We start from the raw sequence: 15,753 nt of genomic DNA, 5'->3' as shown, positions 1-15,753 counted from the left end.
GATCAGGAGCAGATGCACGGCGTGATTTGGTAATAGAAGAAAGAAAAAACGTGGAATCTGGACAAAGACATGCTTTCATTTTGATAGAAGATATATATATACATTTTAAAACAGAACATTTTGGGAGTTCTTATTTCTAAACTGATGTTTGGCTGGAAAAATGCAAACCTAGAGAAAGGCTGTGGTTTTGGAATGATCGGAAAAAAGCACGCGTGAACGTCAGGAATCCAATCAATCAATCTTCCGACACCCTTAGACCCTCCCTCTTTACTTTCGGACAGGGCCTGTTTCTGCAGTCACACGTCTATCACAACCGTGAGGCTGACCCAAAGACAGCCCAGATCCTCGTGGGGAGGAGTTTTCTGTTGCAGCCGACCCAGAAGAGCCTCAGATCTTTCTCCCCCAAACCCACAGATGTCTTTCTGCTCTCTTGCAGTGCTTCCACGTGCCTTATTCTGCCCTCACCATGTTCCTAAGCACAGACCAGAAGGAGAGGGACTCAGCCACTGCCTACAGTGAGGACTGTTCCCGTTCAAAACGTCGACTTTTTGTTTCTTCCCGCCGCATCTGAAGTGTTCTGGTGTGATGACAGGAATGACAATGGAGGTGCTGGGGACTCTGCTCGGCGCTGCCATCCAAGGTCAGATCGTGGCGAGCGCTCACACTCTGAAGCACTGCCCCACTCACAACGTGTCTGCCGGTTACCTTGGAAACAGCAGCGGGGCAGAGGTCGTCGAGAGCGTGGTGCGCGTCCAGGCCTACCTGTCACAAGCCGTAAGTGTCTGGGCGCCGGGCTGGCAGCTCAGGTGTGCTTGGAAGGAGGGAAGATTTAAAAAAAAAAAAAGAAAAGCTGTCATTTTCTGTGAATTTAACGTATAAAAAAGGAAAAACGGAAAGAATAAAGGAGCAATTGTTAAAGTGATTCCATATTTGGTGGCACTCTAGAGGGTTGGAGTTTAAAAAAGCGTGTAAATGTCGTTGGGATTGAAAGGAGAGGCTGCTGTTTATCATCTGAACCCTGAGTCTGCTCCCAATTTATAACCACAAGGGGGGTGGGGGGGTTCTTCTCTTAGATCAGGCTCCAAAAAGTGGCCCCAAAACAAAGAGGGGTCTCTGCAGTCCGCAAGTCATTAGGCTTATTTATATCCCAGCCTGAACTTCTGGAAGATTTGCAGCGTTTTGGCTTGGAGGTGGCTACTGCCTGAAGGGAAAATAAACATTCACGTCCACACGTCAGTTTGCAGAGCCGTGAAAAAAAATAAAAAATAAATAAAACGCCACCGCTGCTGTGAGGCTGAGGACGAAAGCGTCCTGCAGCGTGGATCTGGGCCGCACCGCAGCTATGTGGACTTCAGACGGTGGATTCTGGGTGAACCCCGTCACCAAACCCTCCGCAGCTCCTTCCTAAATTCCCCCCGCGGTCGACGGCGAGGCCGGTGTGGTGTCTCGGTAAACTCAGTCTACCCTGGGAAAGGCCGAGCGATTGATGTGCTCAAATAATAATGAAGCTCTGGGCTGAACCGCTTCGGAAAATAGCAAACAAACACAAACTGTTTAAGGCAGAGCACTTCCTGTCCAGCACCGAAAAACGAAATCAGATTTTTTTACATATACTTGTGGTTTTTTTCTTCTTGTTTGTGCTTCGGCGTGCCGCTTCTAAAAGCAGTTATGAACATATATTAGAACAGTGGGCAGAGCTGCAGTTTGTCTGCAGAATAGAGATTCCTAACAAGTTGAAAGTGAGAGTGTGAACTTTTCGGGGCTTTGAGAACACAATGAATTAAAGATTGTGGAACCAGACTGGGCTGTGCTGCCTCCGTGGGAGGAGATGGATGGATGTAGGCCACTCTGCATCTTTGTTCTTCGTCTCTGCAGAAGGAGCTGTACATGATAGCGGCGGGTGTGATTGGAGGAGTCTTCCTCATCTGCACCTTTGTGATGTTCCTGGGTGTCAAAGAGAGAGACGGTGAGATCTTACTTCTTCTGAATTTTAATGAATTCTGATCTTTTTCCTGCTTTAGGAAAACCCAAAAAAAAATTCCCAAATTTTCCATTCCATTTGAGATTTAGTCAGCAAAACAATATGGCTCCTTCTACAAAATAAAAGGTTAAAGACCCACTCCGATAAAAATGGGGATTTGGGTGTTTTTAAAGTTTAATTTAGGCATTTTTTGATGATGGAGGACATACATAAAGAAAACAAGAAGGAAAAATGACGTTTTTGTGACGTAGAAAACATCCTACATTCTAATTTGCAGATGACTGGTATTGCTCGCTGTTTTTGCTGCAGTGGAAATGTTAGAATGGGGGCTGTGAGGCATGTAAACAGAGAGCTCTCAGAAAAAGACAGATTTCTTACATTTGGGCTAAAAACGACACAATCGTAATTAAAAGATAACAAGAATGCTTTGAAAATAGATAATCAGAGTGGGACTTAAAAAAAGAGTTATTTATTATTGATTTAATTATTATTATTTATTAATACGGCGGCCTTAAAATGACAGCAGTTAAACAAGATGCTGCACATGAAAAATTCAGAAACAACAAAAACAACACTAAGAGTTTAATAGAATTGGTAGAAATGATAAGATAAAAGGCAAAAGCAAAACACTAAAAAACAGAGAGTCAAAAACGTGGCGATAAAAAACTGAGACGTTTTTTAAAAATGGACTGTGAGGATGCTTGCCGAAGGCTCGCCTCGGTACCTCCAGGAGCAGCTGATCACCTGATCTAAGGCACCAAGATGACTTTCTCTAGTTATAAGTGAAAAATCTGCTGGTGGAGCTAGTATAAGCTTTGTTTTTTATTAGAGAAAAAGGAAGTCCTGCCCTTTTCAGACAAAATCCTGGAATGCGTTGGGGGCATTTGCCACCAAAAATATCCTGTTACATGAGTCCAGCTTATTTAAAAAAAAAAAAATCTTAAATAAGACAGTAAGACAAGAATTTTATAGTTTGAAAGGCCTTAAAAATTATATACAACTGCATGTTTACTTTCAATTTTTCGAAAGTTTCCCTAAATCAAGAAAATCTGTTTTCTGAAACAAGAAAAGTTAAAATTTACGAAAAAAACTTTGGTGAAAAATTTCATGCAAGCTAAAAACAACACGGAGATAGTAATAAGACTAAAATAATCTACTGCTTTAATAACTTAATTTAAGATATATCGTCTCAAAACGAGTCGCATTGTTTCAAATAAAGTTCATTTGACCTCAAAAAAGAGAAATTTGACAAAAATACTGGTTAGACTTTGTATTTTTGTTGTGCATTTGCAGCTTCACAACAATCATTTTTCATTGTTTGACTACGTTGTTGATTTGAAACTGACTTTTAACAAAAAAATAGAAAGGATGACTATATTTTTTCTTTTTATTCATTTGGGAGCAGCACACGCTTGCAGGCTAAGCTGCTGTCATTTTGGCATCGACTAAGTGAAGCACATGTTTCTGTAAAGCCTTCATCCCAATCAGCATTAAAGTCATCATCAGAAATAATCCCCCCGTGTTCTATAGATTGTCCCCGGACCACGTGACATCATTATGTTTTCTCTGTCATGCCTGCAGCTATACAAAAAAAAAAGCTTTTATTTCGCTTAAGAATCACATATTTTGATCCCTCAGAGCTCAGACTCATCGTAAAGTTCAATGCAGGGGGGGAGTTTTAAGTTTCTTTATATTTGTTAAGAACATTTTGCAACAAAAGTCAATTAGAAATACACAAAAAAGCTACATTTACTTTTTTTATTTACTTTTTTACAAAGCCTAGTTTTTCATTTTAAATGTGATAAACTTACTGAGACATTATTTTACTACTATAATTGAATTTCCAACATTTATTTTTACTTTATTTCTTACATGGCAGCTTCACAATATTGTTAGATTTATGACTATTTTTTTTTCTGTATTTGACAAGATTTCCCGTAAGGTGATTGTGTTTCGACCAGCATTAAAAAAAAAACAACAACCTGACAACATGTTTTCCTCTGTGCTTCTCAAATAGACCGACACATTGCCTGATATCATGTTTTCTCTGAACCGTTGTACGGTTAACGGATGCCTCTAAAAGGATCAAACATTAACTGCGTGCCGAGGCGATTCCAGCGGAGCCGGAGAGAAAATCTATCCCTTTCACCATCCGACATCTGACACGCCTCATGCCTTTTTTTTTTCCACATTTCAGATCCATACGCCCCAAAGACGGAGAAACAAATCCCTTTCCGGCAAGCTTTCGTCCTGGTGATGAGGCACGGGCCGTACTTCACCCTGACTGCTGCCTTCCTCTTCATCACTGTTGCGGTTCAGGTGCGTTATAGAAGCAGATCTGAGGTCAATGCAAAAGGAAAGCTGGGTGATCTGCAGTGTGGTGATGGAGGAAGATCTGGCCCTTTTGCTTTGGGCTGCTGCCGTGGTTTCGCCCGTTTCCATGCCTGGTGGTGTTGGGCGTCATCTCTGGTAAAAAAGGCCGGCGTTCTGATCTGTCTGCATCTCTGAATGGGTTCTCTCTCGTTTCTGCAGCTGATCCAAAGCAACTTCGTCCTCTTCTGCACCTACGCCGCCGACCTGAAAGACCACTTCCAGAACATCGTGCTGACAATCCTTGTGGGTCATCATCATCTGTCAATCAAATGGTTTCATTTACAGCAGATTAGAAAAGAAAACTTAAAAATGGACTGCAAGGACCAGATTGTTTTCGCTATTCCCCTTCTTACTGTGCCCCCCTGCATACTAAATAACTGGCTAAAATGTTCACACGCCTGTGACCCGGTGAAAAAATGAACTTTAATGCCCCCCCCATGCCCCCACAAAATTTCCCGCCAACGCTGACAACCAACGTTTTGTTGACCTTTGACCCTGGGAAGAGGCCGCCTTCTTGAATTTTTTTACAAAGTCACCTGCTCCTAGGGATTTAGATCCATCGCCTCCCAATGAGCTGCATTGGAAAGCTACTAGGGGAAAAACATTTTGGTTTTAAATTTTGCGTGGCGAGCTCACAAAAGTGCGTTTTCTCGCACATTTTTTACTTTAATATTGCGAAAATGTAACATTGGAAAGCTGTAACATTGGAAACCTCATCCTTTCCAATGTAACATTGGAAAGGATGAGGTTAGGAAGGCTCTGAAAAGGATGAAGAGCGGAAAGGCCGTTGGTCCTGATGACGTTCCTGTGGAGGTATGGAAGTGCTTAGGAGAGACAGCAGTGGAATTTCTAACAAGGTTGTTCAATAGGATTTTAGAGAGTGAGAAGATGCCTGAGGAATGGAGGAGAAGCGTTCTGGTTCCGATCTTTAAGAACAAGGGTGACACGCAGAACTGCAGCAACTATAGAGGAATAAAGTTGATGAGCCACACAATGAAGCTGTGGGAAAGAGTAGTGGAAGCCAGGCTTAGGAAGAAGGTGGAGATTTGTGAGCAGCAGTATGGTTTCATGCCCCGTAAGAGCACCACTGATGCCATTTTTGCTTTGAGAATGTTGATGGAAAAGTACAGAGAAGGTCAGAAGGAGCTGCATTGTGTGTTCGTAGATTTAGAGAAGGCGTATGACAGGGTGCCAAGGGAGGAGCTGTGGTACTGTATGAGGTCGTCTGGAGTGGCAGAGAAGTATGTCAGAGTAGTTCAGGACATGTATGAGAGAAGTATGACGGTGGTGAGATGTGCTGTAGGTCAGACAGAGGAGTTCAAGGTGGAGGTGGGACTACACCAAGGATCAGCTTTGAGTCCTTTTTTGTTTGCAATGCTGATGGACAGGCTGACAGACGAGGTAAGACAGGAATCTCCCTGGACAATGATGTTTGCGGATGACATCGTAATTTGCAGTGAGAGTAGAGAGCAGGTGGAGGAACAGCTAGAGAGGTGGAGGTTTGCTCTGGAAAGAAGAGGTATGAAGGTCAGTCGTAGTAAGACAGAATACATGTGTCTGAACGAGAGGGATCAAGGTAGAAGCGTTAGGTTACAGGGGGCTGAGGTGAAGAAGGTGCAGGAGTTTAAGTACTTGGGGTCAACAGTTCAGTGTGATGGGGATTGTGGAAAAGAGGTGAAGAGGCGAGTGCAGGCAGGTTGGAGCGGTTGGAGGAAAGTGTCAGGAGTGTTGTGTGACAGAAGAGTGCCAGCAAGACTCAAAGGAAAGGTGTACAAGACAGTGGTGAGACCAGCTCTGCTCTATGGGTTAGAGACGGTAGCAGTGAGACAGAGACAAGAGGCTGAGATGGAGGTAGCAGAGATGAAGATGTTGAGGTTCTCCTTAGGAGTGACCAGGTTAGACAGGATAAGGAACGAGTACATCAGAGGGACGGCTCATGTTGCCTGTGTTGGCGACAAAGTCAGAGAAGCCAGACTGAGATGGTTTGGACATGTTCAGAGGAGGGATAGTGGATATATTGGTAGAAGGATGTTGGAGATGGAGCTGCCTGGCCGGAGGGCAAGAGGACGGCCAAAGAGGAGATATATGGATGTCTTAACAGAGGACATGAAGTTGGCTAACGTTAGGGTAGAAGATGTTCATGATAGAGTGAGGTGGAAAAGGATGATTCGCTGTGGCGACCCCTGATGGGAAAAGCCGAAAGAGAAGTAGATTGCGAAAATGTAACAATCTTTCACTTAAGCTGAACAAACAACATACAATATGAACACATTGTGAATGTGGCCGTGGTTAATAAAAAACCTCAGTTGCCAAGGAAATCCAAAAAGGTACTTCTGCCGATTCTTCTAAAAGTTACAAAGACCTGTTTGTCACCCCCAAATGACCAACAAATGAAACGGTTGCTATGGAGATAGAACAACAGAAAAGCCACCATCTTGAAAAAAGGATTTTATTTCCAACCAGCGAGGCAGAAGCAAAGCGGGTAGTGATCGCTGTGCAGCAGCTGCTCAGCAGTGACGAGGGTTTGGGGAGGGGGCAATCAACAGTTTTCATTTTTACTTTTTTATTTTTATCTTTCACACCTATTTAATTTGTTGTGTCAGTTTAAAGCCGCTGCGGTCGTGAATAAAGTGTGTTGCACCTCACAGGTTTCTGCAGTGGTAAGCATCCCGCTGTGGCAGTGGTTTCTGGAGAGATTTGGAAAGAAGACAGCGGCTTTTTGTGGCATTACAGTGAGCATTTCATCTCTGTTTTGGCAGATTTTCACTCTGAATGTGTGTTTTTCTGCCTCCTCATGGCTGAAGTCACAATTATCACATTATTGAGACAGAATTTGACGTTTTAGCCTATTTTTTTTGTTTTTCTTTTCAGTGGATCATGCCCTTCACCATGATGCTGGTGTTCATCCCAAACGTGGTGGTGGCCTACGTTGTTGCTGTCTCCTCCGGCCTCAGTGTGGCTGCTTCATTGCTGCTGCCATGGTGAGAAATCCCATTTCTCTCATCCGCTCTCATGTCCGAAGCCTCAACCCTGAGACGGTTTAATCAGTTCTGTCAGTGGTGGTTTGGTGCAGCCGTCAAGCCAGACCCTGACATGAAAGTCAATGCATTTTGAATAATGAGAGGTGTCGCAGCAGAAATCTTTACATCTGTTTTTTACAGTGGTTGCCATGGTAATCCTGGCTCTCCACTGGTCTCTCGTCCCCTTCCCTTTGAACCCAAACCACAGCCTTCCACAGGGGCGCGTTTATTTTGGAAGGGGCCGCCTTCATATCCTGTCTGTGGGCCGGGCTGGTGGTTCCACCCGCTGGTCATCATCTAATCATACTATTAGTCCTGAAGTTTTCGGTCCAGTTCAATCTGCAGACATCTTTAGGGGCTCTGAGAGAATTCAAATACAGAGCATGAAGGAGGAATGAGACAGTCTAACATCTGTACTTTGGACGGACGGATGTATGAAAGGTGTGGGTTTTGTCTCATGTTTACCTAAGAGTCTACAGAGAAATTCAGAGAACATCTCACTTTATTTCAGGATCCGCCACAGTTAAGGACACGCTCACGCGATGAATTAGGCAGATTATTTGGAATAGATATCAGGACCAGAAACTAATATAGGAGTGTTTCTTTCATTTCTGTGTACATGAAAAAATTGCATTTGGAGTACCCGCTGAATCCCATTTGGGGGGGTCACAGGGTTGCCGGAGCTTATCCCAGCTACTGTTGGGCAAAGGTGAGGTACACCCTGATCAGGGGTGCCCGCCTGTACCAGGGCCACACACTTGCATTCACACCAATTTTAGACACCAATTTACCTACAACACACGTTTTCCATCCAGTGACAGGATTGCCCAGCTACCGTTGGGCAAAGGCGGCGTTCACCCAGAACAGGTTGCCAGTCCACTAGAAGAGCTTTGGTTTCATGCTTGGTTGGGGGAACCCCCACACACAGGACTTCTGAAACTCCAATGGCATCTTCATGACTGTGTACTTTGTGGCTTCCGTTCAGGTCCATGTTGCCAGACGTGGTGGACGATTTCCGACTGGCCAACCCCTACTGCAAAGGCCACGAAGCCATTTTCTACTCATTCTACGTCTTCTTCACCAAGTTTGCGGCTGGCATCTCTTTGGGGGTGTCCACCCTCTGTTTGGAGTGAGTCCATATCGCCAGCATCTGTGGCTTTCTGGATCGGCGTCTTCACGAAGCAACTTTTTGGTTCTCCGTTGCAGGTTTGCTGGTTATGACACGGGTGCTTGCAAGCAGCCCGCGCCGGTGGTGTACACCCTGAAGCTGCTGATGGGTGCCACGCCGGTGGCCTTCATCATCGTAGGGTTACTGATCCTCCTCCTGTATCCCATCAGCGAAGACGTAAGGCGCAGGAACAAACTCTGCCTGGAGGAGCTACGGTGTGTAGAAATCATTAATCGGCATCTGCGGGAAAAACTTTAATCCTTCGACTCTGCTGGACTAACATCACAATCTAACATCTTCTCTAACTCTGGAGGACATTGTAAGCCTTTGTAAAATACTGGTGTAGTGGTTTAAAGTGGTAGAAAATGTAAATGCTTCAGGAACAGATGAGAATGTCAAGGAGGTGTTTTGTTAATTCTGGCTTATTCGCATAAATATTCAAACCGAACTCAGATTCCCGTTTCCATGGGAGCAGCGCACCAAATCCCACCTTTCCTGTCGGAGCCTCCACCCATGGATCCATGGAAATGTTAGCTTCTATCCCACTATGAGATCTGGAGCCCTCTCAATAAAATCTGCAGCTTCAGTCACCTGCTGCTGGTTTTTGGGTCGTCCCGTCAGGGAGGGTCGTAGAGAAGAGCGGCAGCATCTTAAGGAGAGCACAGGCGTGTCTTGCAGTTCACCTTGAGGATTGTACAGCCCTTTCTAGAAATATCATGAAAATGGAACGTACCATTGTCCTACGTGTGGAAACCGTATCGTCAGGTATTTGTTAGGATAACAGTTGTTAGTAAGCTACTGGCCCCTTCCTACACGTGATAACATAGTGGCTGTAAGATGACCACACAAACTACACTTTGATTGTCTAATTTCCTTAATTGTGACAATCAGGCTGCAGGCATGTGTCACATGAACAGCCCTAACGTACTTCTTGCATAGTCTGGAGGATTTTAGGTTAAAAAACATGAATTATCCGTAGTCTTGGCTACTTTACTCTTGTGTTTGTTTAAGTGTTCGCTACGACTTGTCACCCCCAGCAGAAAAAATGTGCATCAACAATTCTGCTCTACGCTGATTCGTGCAGGTCACATGGGTCCCCCGTAAAGGTTTGCCCATTTTTTGTAGCCCGCATCCACCTGTGGGGGCAGATGTGACTAAGCAGCCCCACATTATGTTGCTACCACCACCATGCTTGACCAGTGTCTCCCTAGTGTAAAAAAAATTGAGTTGTGAGGATTTGCGATGGCTCCAGGTCTTTTCTAGTGGAGAACAGTTTGGAAGCAATATTATTTATGACATCATCTGCTCTTCATCCAATCAAATTCAAGTTTCTTTGACCCGCCAAAGGTTTGAATACCTACGTTTCACTGAACGCTACAACTAAAAACAATTAACAAAGCCCTTTGGAACGCTGCTTTACGTATGGCATTTGTCAAGACCTGTATGTAAAGTGGTGACGGTGTGAAGAAAACCTCCTGTTTTGAATGTAGGCCATCACTAATACCGGTGTTTCTCACAGGAAGCAAAGCTCCAGAACAATGGTGGAGGATTTGAATCTGGCGTGAGCTGGAGCAAATGCACAACGCCACGGATTCCAGTGTTGCCACTGGAAGGTTGTTCCTTAGTGTATATTACACTGAAATCAACAGATTTAATGTAAACGTTTTTGTTTAATTTTCACATGTACTGTATAGTCATCTTGGAAATACGAACCTATAAGATCAGCTAATTTAAATGAATGAAGGTGCATTGGTATTTGCTGTGCTTACCTCTACAACACATTAATTTATTTGTTTTTCCAAGAGCTTCTTGGTATGAGATGAATAAACGTCGTAGAGACCTGAGCGGCATTAAAAAAAAAAAAAAATCTGTGTGGCGCTTCTTTGAACACGCACTACACACAGCAGAAACAGTTATGCAAGTTTCATTCTCAGAATTTCTTTCTACAAGGGCATGACCGAAACACCAGATTTCTGTTGAGTGTTGCCCCCTCTTGTGGTCAAAAGTGACACCAACCTCTTTTCTTATTCATTTCTTAGATTTTATTATCAAACGACAGTAAAATATGACATTTAGCTTCAACGTAAAATCCTAAAAATACAAAACCGGGTGTTTTTGTAAGAAACTGCTGTGGTGCAGTGACTGACCTCTATCCAGTCAGAACACAAGAACATTTGATAGATTTAAAAAAAAAAAAAAAAAACATTCATGAAACGTGTTCTGGTTTTTGTTAAGGGCAAATTTACTGCATGACATTTTTCATAAAAACACTGTTCTTTCCTTTAGTCCCAAGCAACAACATGTGAAGCTTCCACCTGAAAAAGGGGGCTCGTCTCCTGATTATTTGGGGCTTCAAAGTTCTTGGCGGAGTTCTGAGTGGCGGCTCCCTACGTGGAGATCTCTGAGGCTGCGGCGGGGCTTTGGTGGGGCGCGGGACTGGAGGGGCACGAGTTCTCCGGACTCCCCGGAGGTCGCAGAGCTGCTTTTCTCTTCCCGTTTCTCACCGTCAGTTCATCTTTGGGTTTGAACGTCAGAGGCACAAAGCCATCTGCATCGGCCACCAGGACAACCCACAGCGGACCTGCAGAAAACACACCATTATCTCTTTGATAAAACACCATATAAGGAAGGAATGGCAGCAGGGGGGAGTGTCTACTGTCAAAACACTACGCTTGTTAAGAGTGATAAGCTGCTTGTATTTTAAACCTTGTAATCTGGCCTCTAGGCTCTTGAGCACTTCCAATTTTAACCCCTAATGGGAGAACCAAGCCTCGGCACGCCGCTGAAGACAAGTTATTAGTCCTAACGGCAGAGTGGCGTCTACACGCCCCTCGCTCTACCCCTCTGCCCGCTTTTTTTTTTTTTTAAATGACGGCTTTTCTGTCATTTTATCTCCATAGCAACCATTTCATTCTTGGGTCGACGTAATTTTTAGAAGAATCGGCCAAAGTAAATTTTTGGATTTCCTCGCCAATGGAGGTTTTTTTTTTTTTTTTTGTTAACCCCGCCCATATTTTTAATATGTTCCTAGATGCGTGATGTTGCATCATTTTGCTCAGCTTGAGCCAACGATTCGTGCGTTACATTTTAACAATATTCCGGGGGGAAATGCGCGAGCAATAGGCGAAACATATTTTTACGAGCCCGTCATGCTAACGCTGTTCAAAATCTACAAACTTTAAGCCCCCCCCCCCATTTATGCTCCAGAAGTTAGAAGGTGATAATGTAAACACAATCTGCAAATTTCACACTTTGGCACAAAATGACCACCAAAGTGCAGGTCCTCTGGCCATCCCATAATAATTTAAAATCTTCCTTTGGGTTTTCCCAACATGTGTATTGTAACTTTTGGGGTTTTAACATTTTTTATTTCCTTTTTTTAATCGGTTTCTCACGCTGTGACGTCATCATTTTTGGGGGACAGCGTTGTTGTTTTTTTCTCCATTTTCGTGCAACTTTTGGTGAGTTTTTTGTGAAAAACCGAATTCGTTTGTGTAGTCCGGGACCGAATGAGAGACAAAACAATGGCGCTTCGCCACCGATTGCTTTACGAGCTTCCTGAAAATAGACCCAAAGAAGGGAGTTTCTACGAGAACACCGACAGCCACGACACGACCACACGCGGGGGGGGGGGGGGGGGGGGGGGGGGGGGGCTTTCTGCACGTACCATACATCATCTCCACCACAGCCAGGTTGAAAAGGTCCTGGAGGACGCGCAGGCTCAGCTTCCCGTCGCACAGCAGCACGGGCCGCCTCTCGTCGATGAACACGTTTTCTGAGAGCTGCTTCTGCAGGAGAGCACAGACGGCGGTCAGAGAGAGCACGCTCCTACGCTTGTCTGCGCAGACGGGTGAAGCAGACGAACAGCGGTTCTGTCGGACGGTACCTGACACGTAACGTTGAGATACGGGGGTTCGTTGGCGCCGGGGTAGACGCTCGGGCTCTTCTTTCCATTCTGCGTGGAATCTCTGATATCCGTCAGGCACTGCTGCACATCTGCAAAGCGTGTAAAAAGCCTCTCCATGTTGAGAACCAGCTGGTCCAGCCCGCGCTCCCTGGCCGGGTTCGCCGCCGCCTTCTCGGGCAGGGGCGGAGCCGGTTCCGTCTGTCTCTTGTCGGGCGGCTCGAAGCGAGGAGAGCTGGCCCGGCTGGAGTCTCTGCTGGCCTGGCCGGCCACAGCCAGGCTGGCCATGTGGTTGACGGGGTCCATGTCAAAACTGTCCACAGCGAAGGAGGCGCTGGACGGGGCTCTGTCTGGGCGGTCGGAAAAGTCCACGGAGCTGGTGACGGGGCTGGCCTCGCTGCTCCTCACCTCCTCCACCAGCCTGCGCCTGTTGCCCGGTGAACAAACTACCCCCCTTCCTGGTAACACCAAGTCCTTTATCCCCGGACGCTCCCTGTCATCCTTTGGCAGGTGCTCCGAGTGTCTCCTAATCCCTGCGCAGAAATTAGAGGAAGGCTCGTTGTTGTGAGCGGGGGAGGACGGCGTCATGGCCCTCCCTCCTTCGTTCATCAACTCTTTTGCAATAATACGAAGGATGTATTTATCGGTATTGGAGGACGGGAGAAAAGCGGGATCGTTGGACTTCTGCCTGCCCACCATCAGCAGCAGCACCTTGTCGCTGAGGAAGCAGACCCCTTTGGGCCGGTCGTTTTGCTGCAGGGAGATCTGCTGGATGTTGGGCATGGCAGAGGCAGTGATGGAGTACACCAGCACCATGTTGCAGCTGTTGGACGCCACCGCCACGGTGGAGGCGCGCGGATCGAAAGCAACGATGTCGGGGACCAAGATGCCGGGAATGCTGACTTTGCGCGTGGTGGTGACCTTTCGCTCGAAGGTCACCAGTACGAGGTGGGAGCAGTCCTGACCAGAGCCGGTCACGGTGTCCCGGCGACGCAGGTGGATGAGCGGGCTGGGGTCAGATCGACGGTGCCTCGCCAGGAGGTGGGTGAGGTCCAGGGCGCTCGAACTGGGGATGTAGGATCTCTCCGACTCAAAAGATCTCCTCCGAGAGTCCAAAACGCCGTCGTCGTCGGACATGAGCACATGTGAGCCCTGGCTCTGCAGGGGCTCTGCATCAGTGGGCAGGTCAAAAGCTATTCCGGCATTGAACCCACATATTTTATCAAGAGGCAGCTCTGTGGCCACTGCCACCTGAGCCTCTCCTGTGGCTTCAATCGCACAGATGTAGCCCCCAATGTCAAAGACGGGGCAAAAGGAGCACGCCGCCAGACTCTTCTGGATGTCATTCCAAATGTAGGAATGCAGAGCACTGCCGATGGCCACCACCAGCCGCGTCCCGTCCTTGGTCCAGCAAGCGCAGTGAATGAGTCCGCCGCCTCTGACGTCCGCTTTGATCCGCCTGTTGTCCACCCGCACCGAAAACAAAACCGAAGCGTCTTTCTTGGTCAGAACGGCCAGAATGTCCAGTTTGGGATGCCAGACGCAGCCCTGGGACAGCAGAGGGAAAGGTTCGCTCATCTCGCAGGTCTGTGTGCACAGCAGCTTGTTCTGCTCAAGGGCACTGAGCTGCAGCTGCCACACTGTAATGTGCTTCTTGTGCTGCACGGCCAACAGCGCGGGGGAGTCCGAGCAGCAGAGGGGGCCCCAGAACAGCCCGAAGACGTGCTCAAACTGCCCGATAACGTTGGTGTCGCCAAACTTCACCTCACCGTTGACGAAGTACAGCGCCGTCAGGCAGACCTGCTTGCCGTCTGTCCATGCGATTCCGTGCACGGGGTGGATGGCTTGGTGCAGAGTGTTGAGACCGGTCCTGAGCAGCTTTGCCTTCCCAAGATCCATCCCGGCAGGGGTGCAGACGCTACTTCAGTGAACAAAAGACAAAAGACGTGTCTGAAAAAGCATGCATTGATGACAGAAACCCGCATCTGATCCCATCCAAAGTGGGTTCGCACACGAGCGGCTATGCAGATTAAGAACAGTAAAAGCCTCTCCTGCGTCTCCTTCCAAGTACCTGCTTTAATCCCCCCCCCCGCCTGAGCTGAGGCTGTGGTGACGAACACCTATAGCTGCTTATGCCGGATGACCTTAACAAAACACAATTAGGAACTGATGGCATTACCTTTTTGTTGAGTGGGTCAAGGCGGCATTTACCACTTTTAGCCATCAAGACTTTAGGTCGTCCCTCAGCAAAACAAAAGTGCCACACTTGAAGTTTATTTGACTAAGTACACGTGAGTATAATCATAGCAAGTGTACTATCTGTGTACACGTAGTGTAATAAGTATATCACATGTACATAGTCTATATGCAATGTTTAAGTAAAATTCAAGTGTTTATACCCAAGAATACCAATGAAGTAAAATTCAAGTGTACTACGTTTAGCCAGGTCATCCCTTAAAAGTAGTACACTTGAAGTTCATTTAGTAAGTATACTTGAGTATCATAGAGGTATAGCAAGTATTCTGTTGACTACATACGTGTAGTGTTGGAAGTATACTATACTACACGTTCTATCAAGTATTATTAAAATATAAAAATTAAAAGGTGAACTTTAAGTTTACTACTTTTAGCTATTGTGACATAAGGTCTTCAGTCTAAATTGAAATATTTTAAGTTTACAATGTAGTATATAAAATTAAACTTCAAGTGTACTGCCTCACTTAGTATTGCCTGAGTATACTTTTAGTACTTATGAATGAACTTTTGCTAAGGGGTCACCCTAACCAAATATATTTTCTTTACTTCTAAGCTACAAAAAAATAAAATAAAATAAAATAAAAATAAAAAAAGGGAGGTACTTCAAATTAGGGAAATACAAAGGAAATGTATTAAAAAAACAGTTTATACTACAGTAAATACTACTATATTAAGTTTTTGTTAAATAAATTTTATGAACAGAAGACATTAGGCTAGCTAACACAAGCTACTAACGGGGGGAAGAAACATTAAAAAGATAGAATTTCCGCGATTTCTTACCTTAAAATATCATCTCAGCTGCACCAACAAACCCGGAATATAACTAAAAAGTTTAATTCCCATCATCTTCTCTGAGTTTCCCTCATAAAAATGTGTCGTTCTTATGGGAATGACCCGGTAACAAAACTCACATGTTGTTTTGGTGCATCATGGGATATGTAGTTGAAAGTACGCCTTATTTTCTCTCTCTCTCCCTTATAAAAATATAAAAATTTAAAAAAGCATAAAAGGGGGTAACTGTGTAGCTGTAGGTTTCCAATACAAATATAAT

At 45.5% G+C, this 15,753-nt stretch overlaps 2 protein-coding genes across 4 annotated transcripts in view; one reads left to right on the top strand and one right to left on the bottom strand.

Moving 5' to 3' along the window:
- Positions 1-10,409, top strand: part of mfsd2b (MFSD2 lysolipid transporter B, sphingolipid) — a 31,145-nt gene extending 20,736 nt beyond the window's left edge. For both annotated transcript variants that reach the window (XM_011491442.4, XM_011491440.4), the window contains 10 exons: positions 437-515; positions 593-774; positions 1,876-1,966; positions 4,179-4,300; positions 4,514-4,597; positions 7,003-7,086; positions 7,226-7,335; positions 8,360-8,503; positions 8,581-8,757; positions 10,062-10,409. In XM_011491442.4, the coding sequence (XP_011489744.1) occupies positions 437-515; positions 593-774; positions 1,876-1,966; positions 4,179-4,300; positions 4,514-4,597; positions 7,003-7,086; positions 7,226-7,335; positions 8,360-8,503; positions 8,581-8,757; positions 10,062-10,107 (1,119 nt within the window). In that variant the 3' untranslated portion in view covers positions 10,108-10,409. The remainder of the gene's footprint in view (positions 1-436; positions 516-592; positions 775-1,875; positions 1,967-4,178; positions 4,301-4,513; positions 4,598-7,002; positions 7,087-7,225; positions 7,336-8,359; positions 8,504-8,580; positions 8,758-10,061) is intronic.
- Positions 10,410-10,561: 152 nt separating this feature from the next.
- Positions 10,562-15,623, bottom strand: wdcp (WD repeat and coiled coil containing). 2 transcript variants are annotated; one of them, XM_023952982.2, is made up of 4 exons: positions 15,483-15,623; positions 12,429-14,367; positions 12,210-12,330; positions 10,562-11,123 (listed from the first exon to the last, which is right to left on the bottom strand). In XM_023952982.2, exons 2-4 carry the CDS (start codon positions 14,343-14,345, stop codon positions 10,930-10,932), a joined length of 2,232 nt encoding a protein of 743 aa, XP_023808750.1. In that variant the 5' UTR covers positions 14,346-14,367; positions 15,483-15,623; the 3' UTR covers positions 10,562-10,929. The 2 variants fall into 2 exon arrangements, with proteins under 2 accessions (XP_023808750.1, XP_023808751.1); XM_023952983.2 differs by having other exon boundaries at positions 12,429-14,364; positions 15,483-15,622.
- Positions 15,624-15,753: the final 130 nt, after the last annotated feature.

The sequence above is a fragment of the Oryzias latipes genome, chromosome 24 (assembly GCF_053564925.1).
Source record: "Oryzias latipes strain Hd-rR chromosome 24, Olatipes_Hd-rR_3.1".
In the NCBI taxonomy this organism is placed as follows: Eukaryota; Metazoa; Chordata; class Actinopteri; order Beloniformes; family Adrianichthyidae; genus Oryzias; species Oryzias latipes.
The sequence above is the reverse complement of the archived record's forward strand: the minus strand, read 5'-3'. Positions and strand labels throughout refer to the sequence as shown.

What these genes read in the sequence shown, in the direction of transcription:
- wdcp (XM_023952982.2), bottom strand. Translation starts at nt 14,345, where the DNA reads ATGGATCTTGGGAAGGCAAAGCTGCTCAGGACCGGTCTCAACACTCTG. An exon ending in ATCTCAACGTTACGTGTCAG is followed by an intron (nt 12,331 to 12,428) that starts GTACCGTCCGAC and finishes GCTCTCCTGCAG; the next exon opens with AAGCAGCTCTCAGAAAACGT. An exon ending in TGTGGTGGAGATGATGTATG is followed by an intron (nt 11,124 to 12,209) that starts GTACGTGCAGAA and finishes TGTTTTCTGCAG; the next exon opens with GTCCGCTGTGGGTTGTCCTG.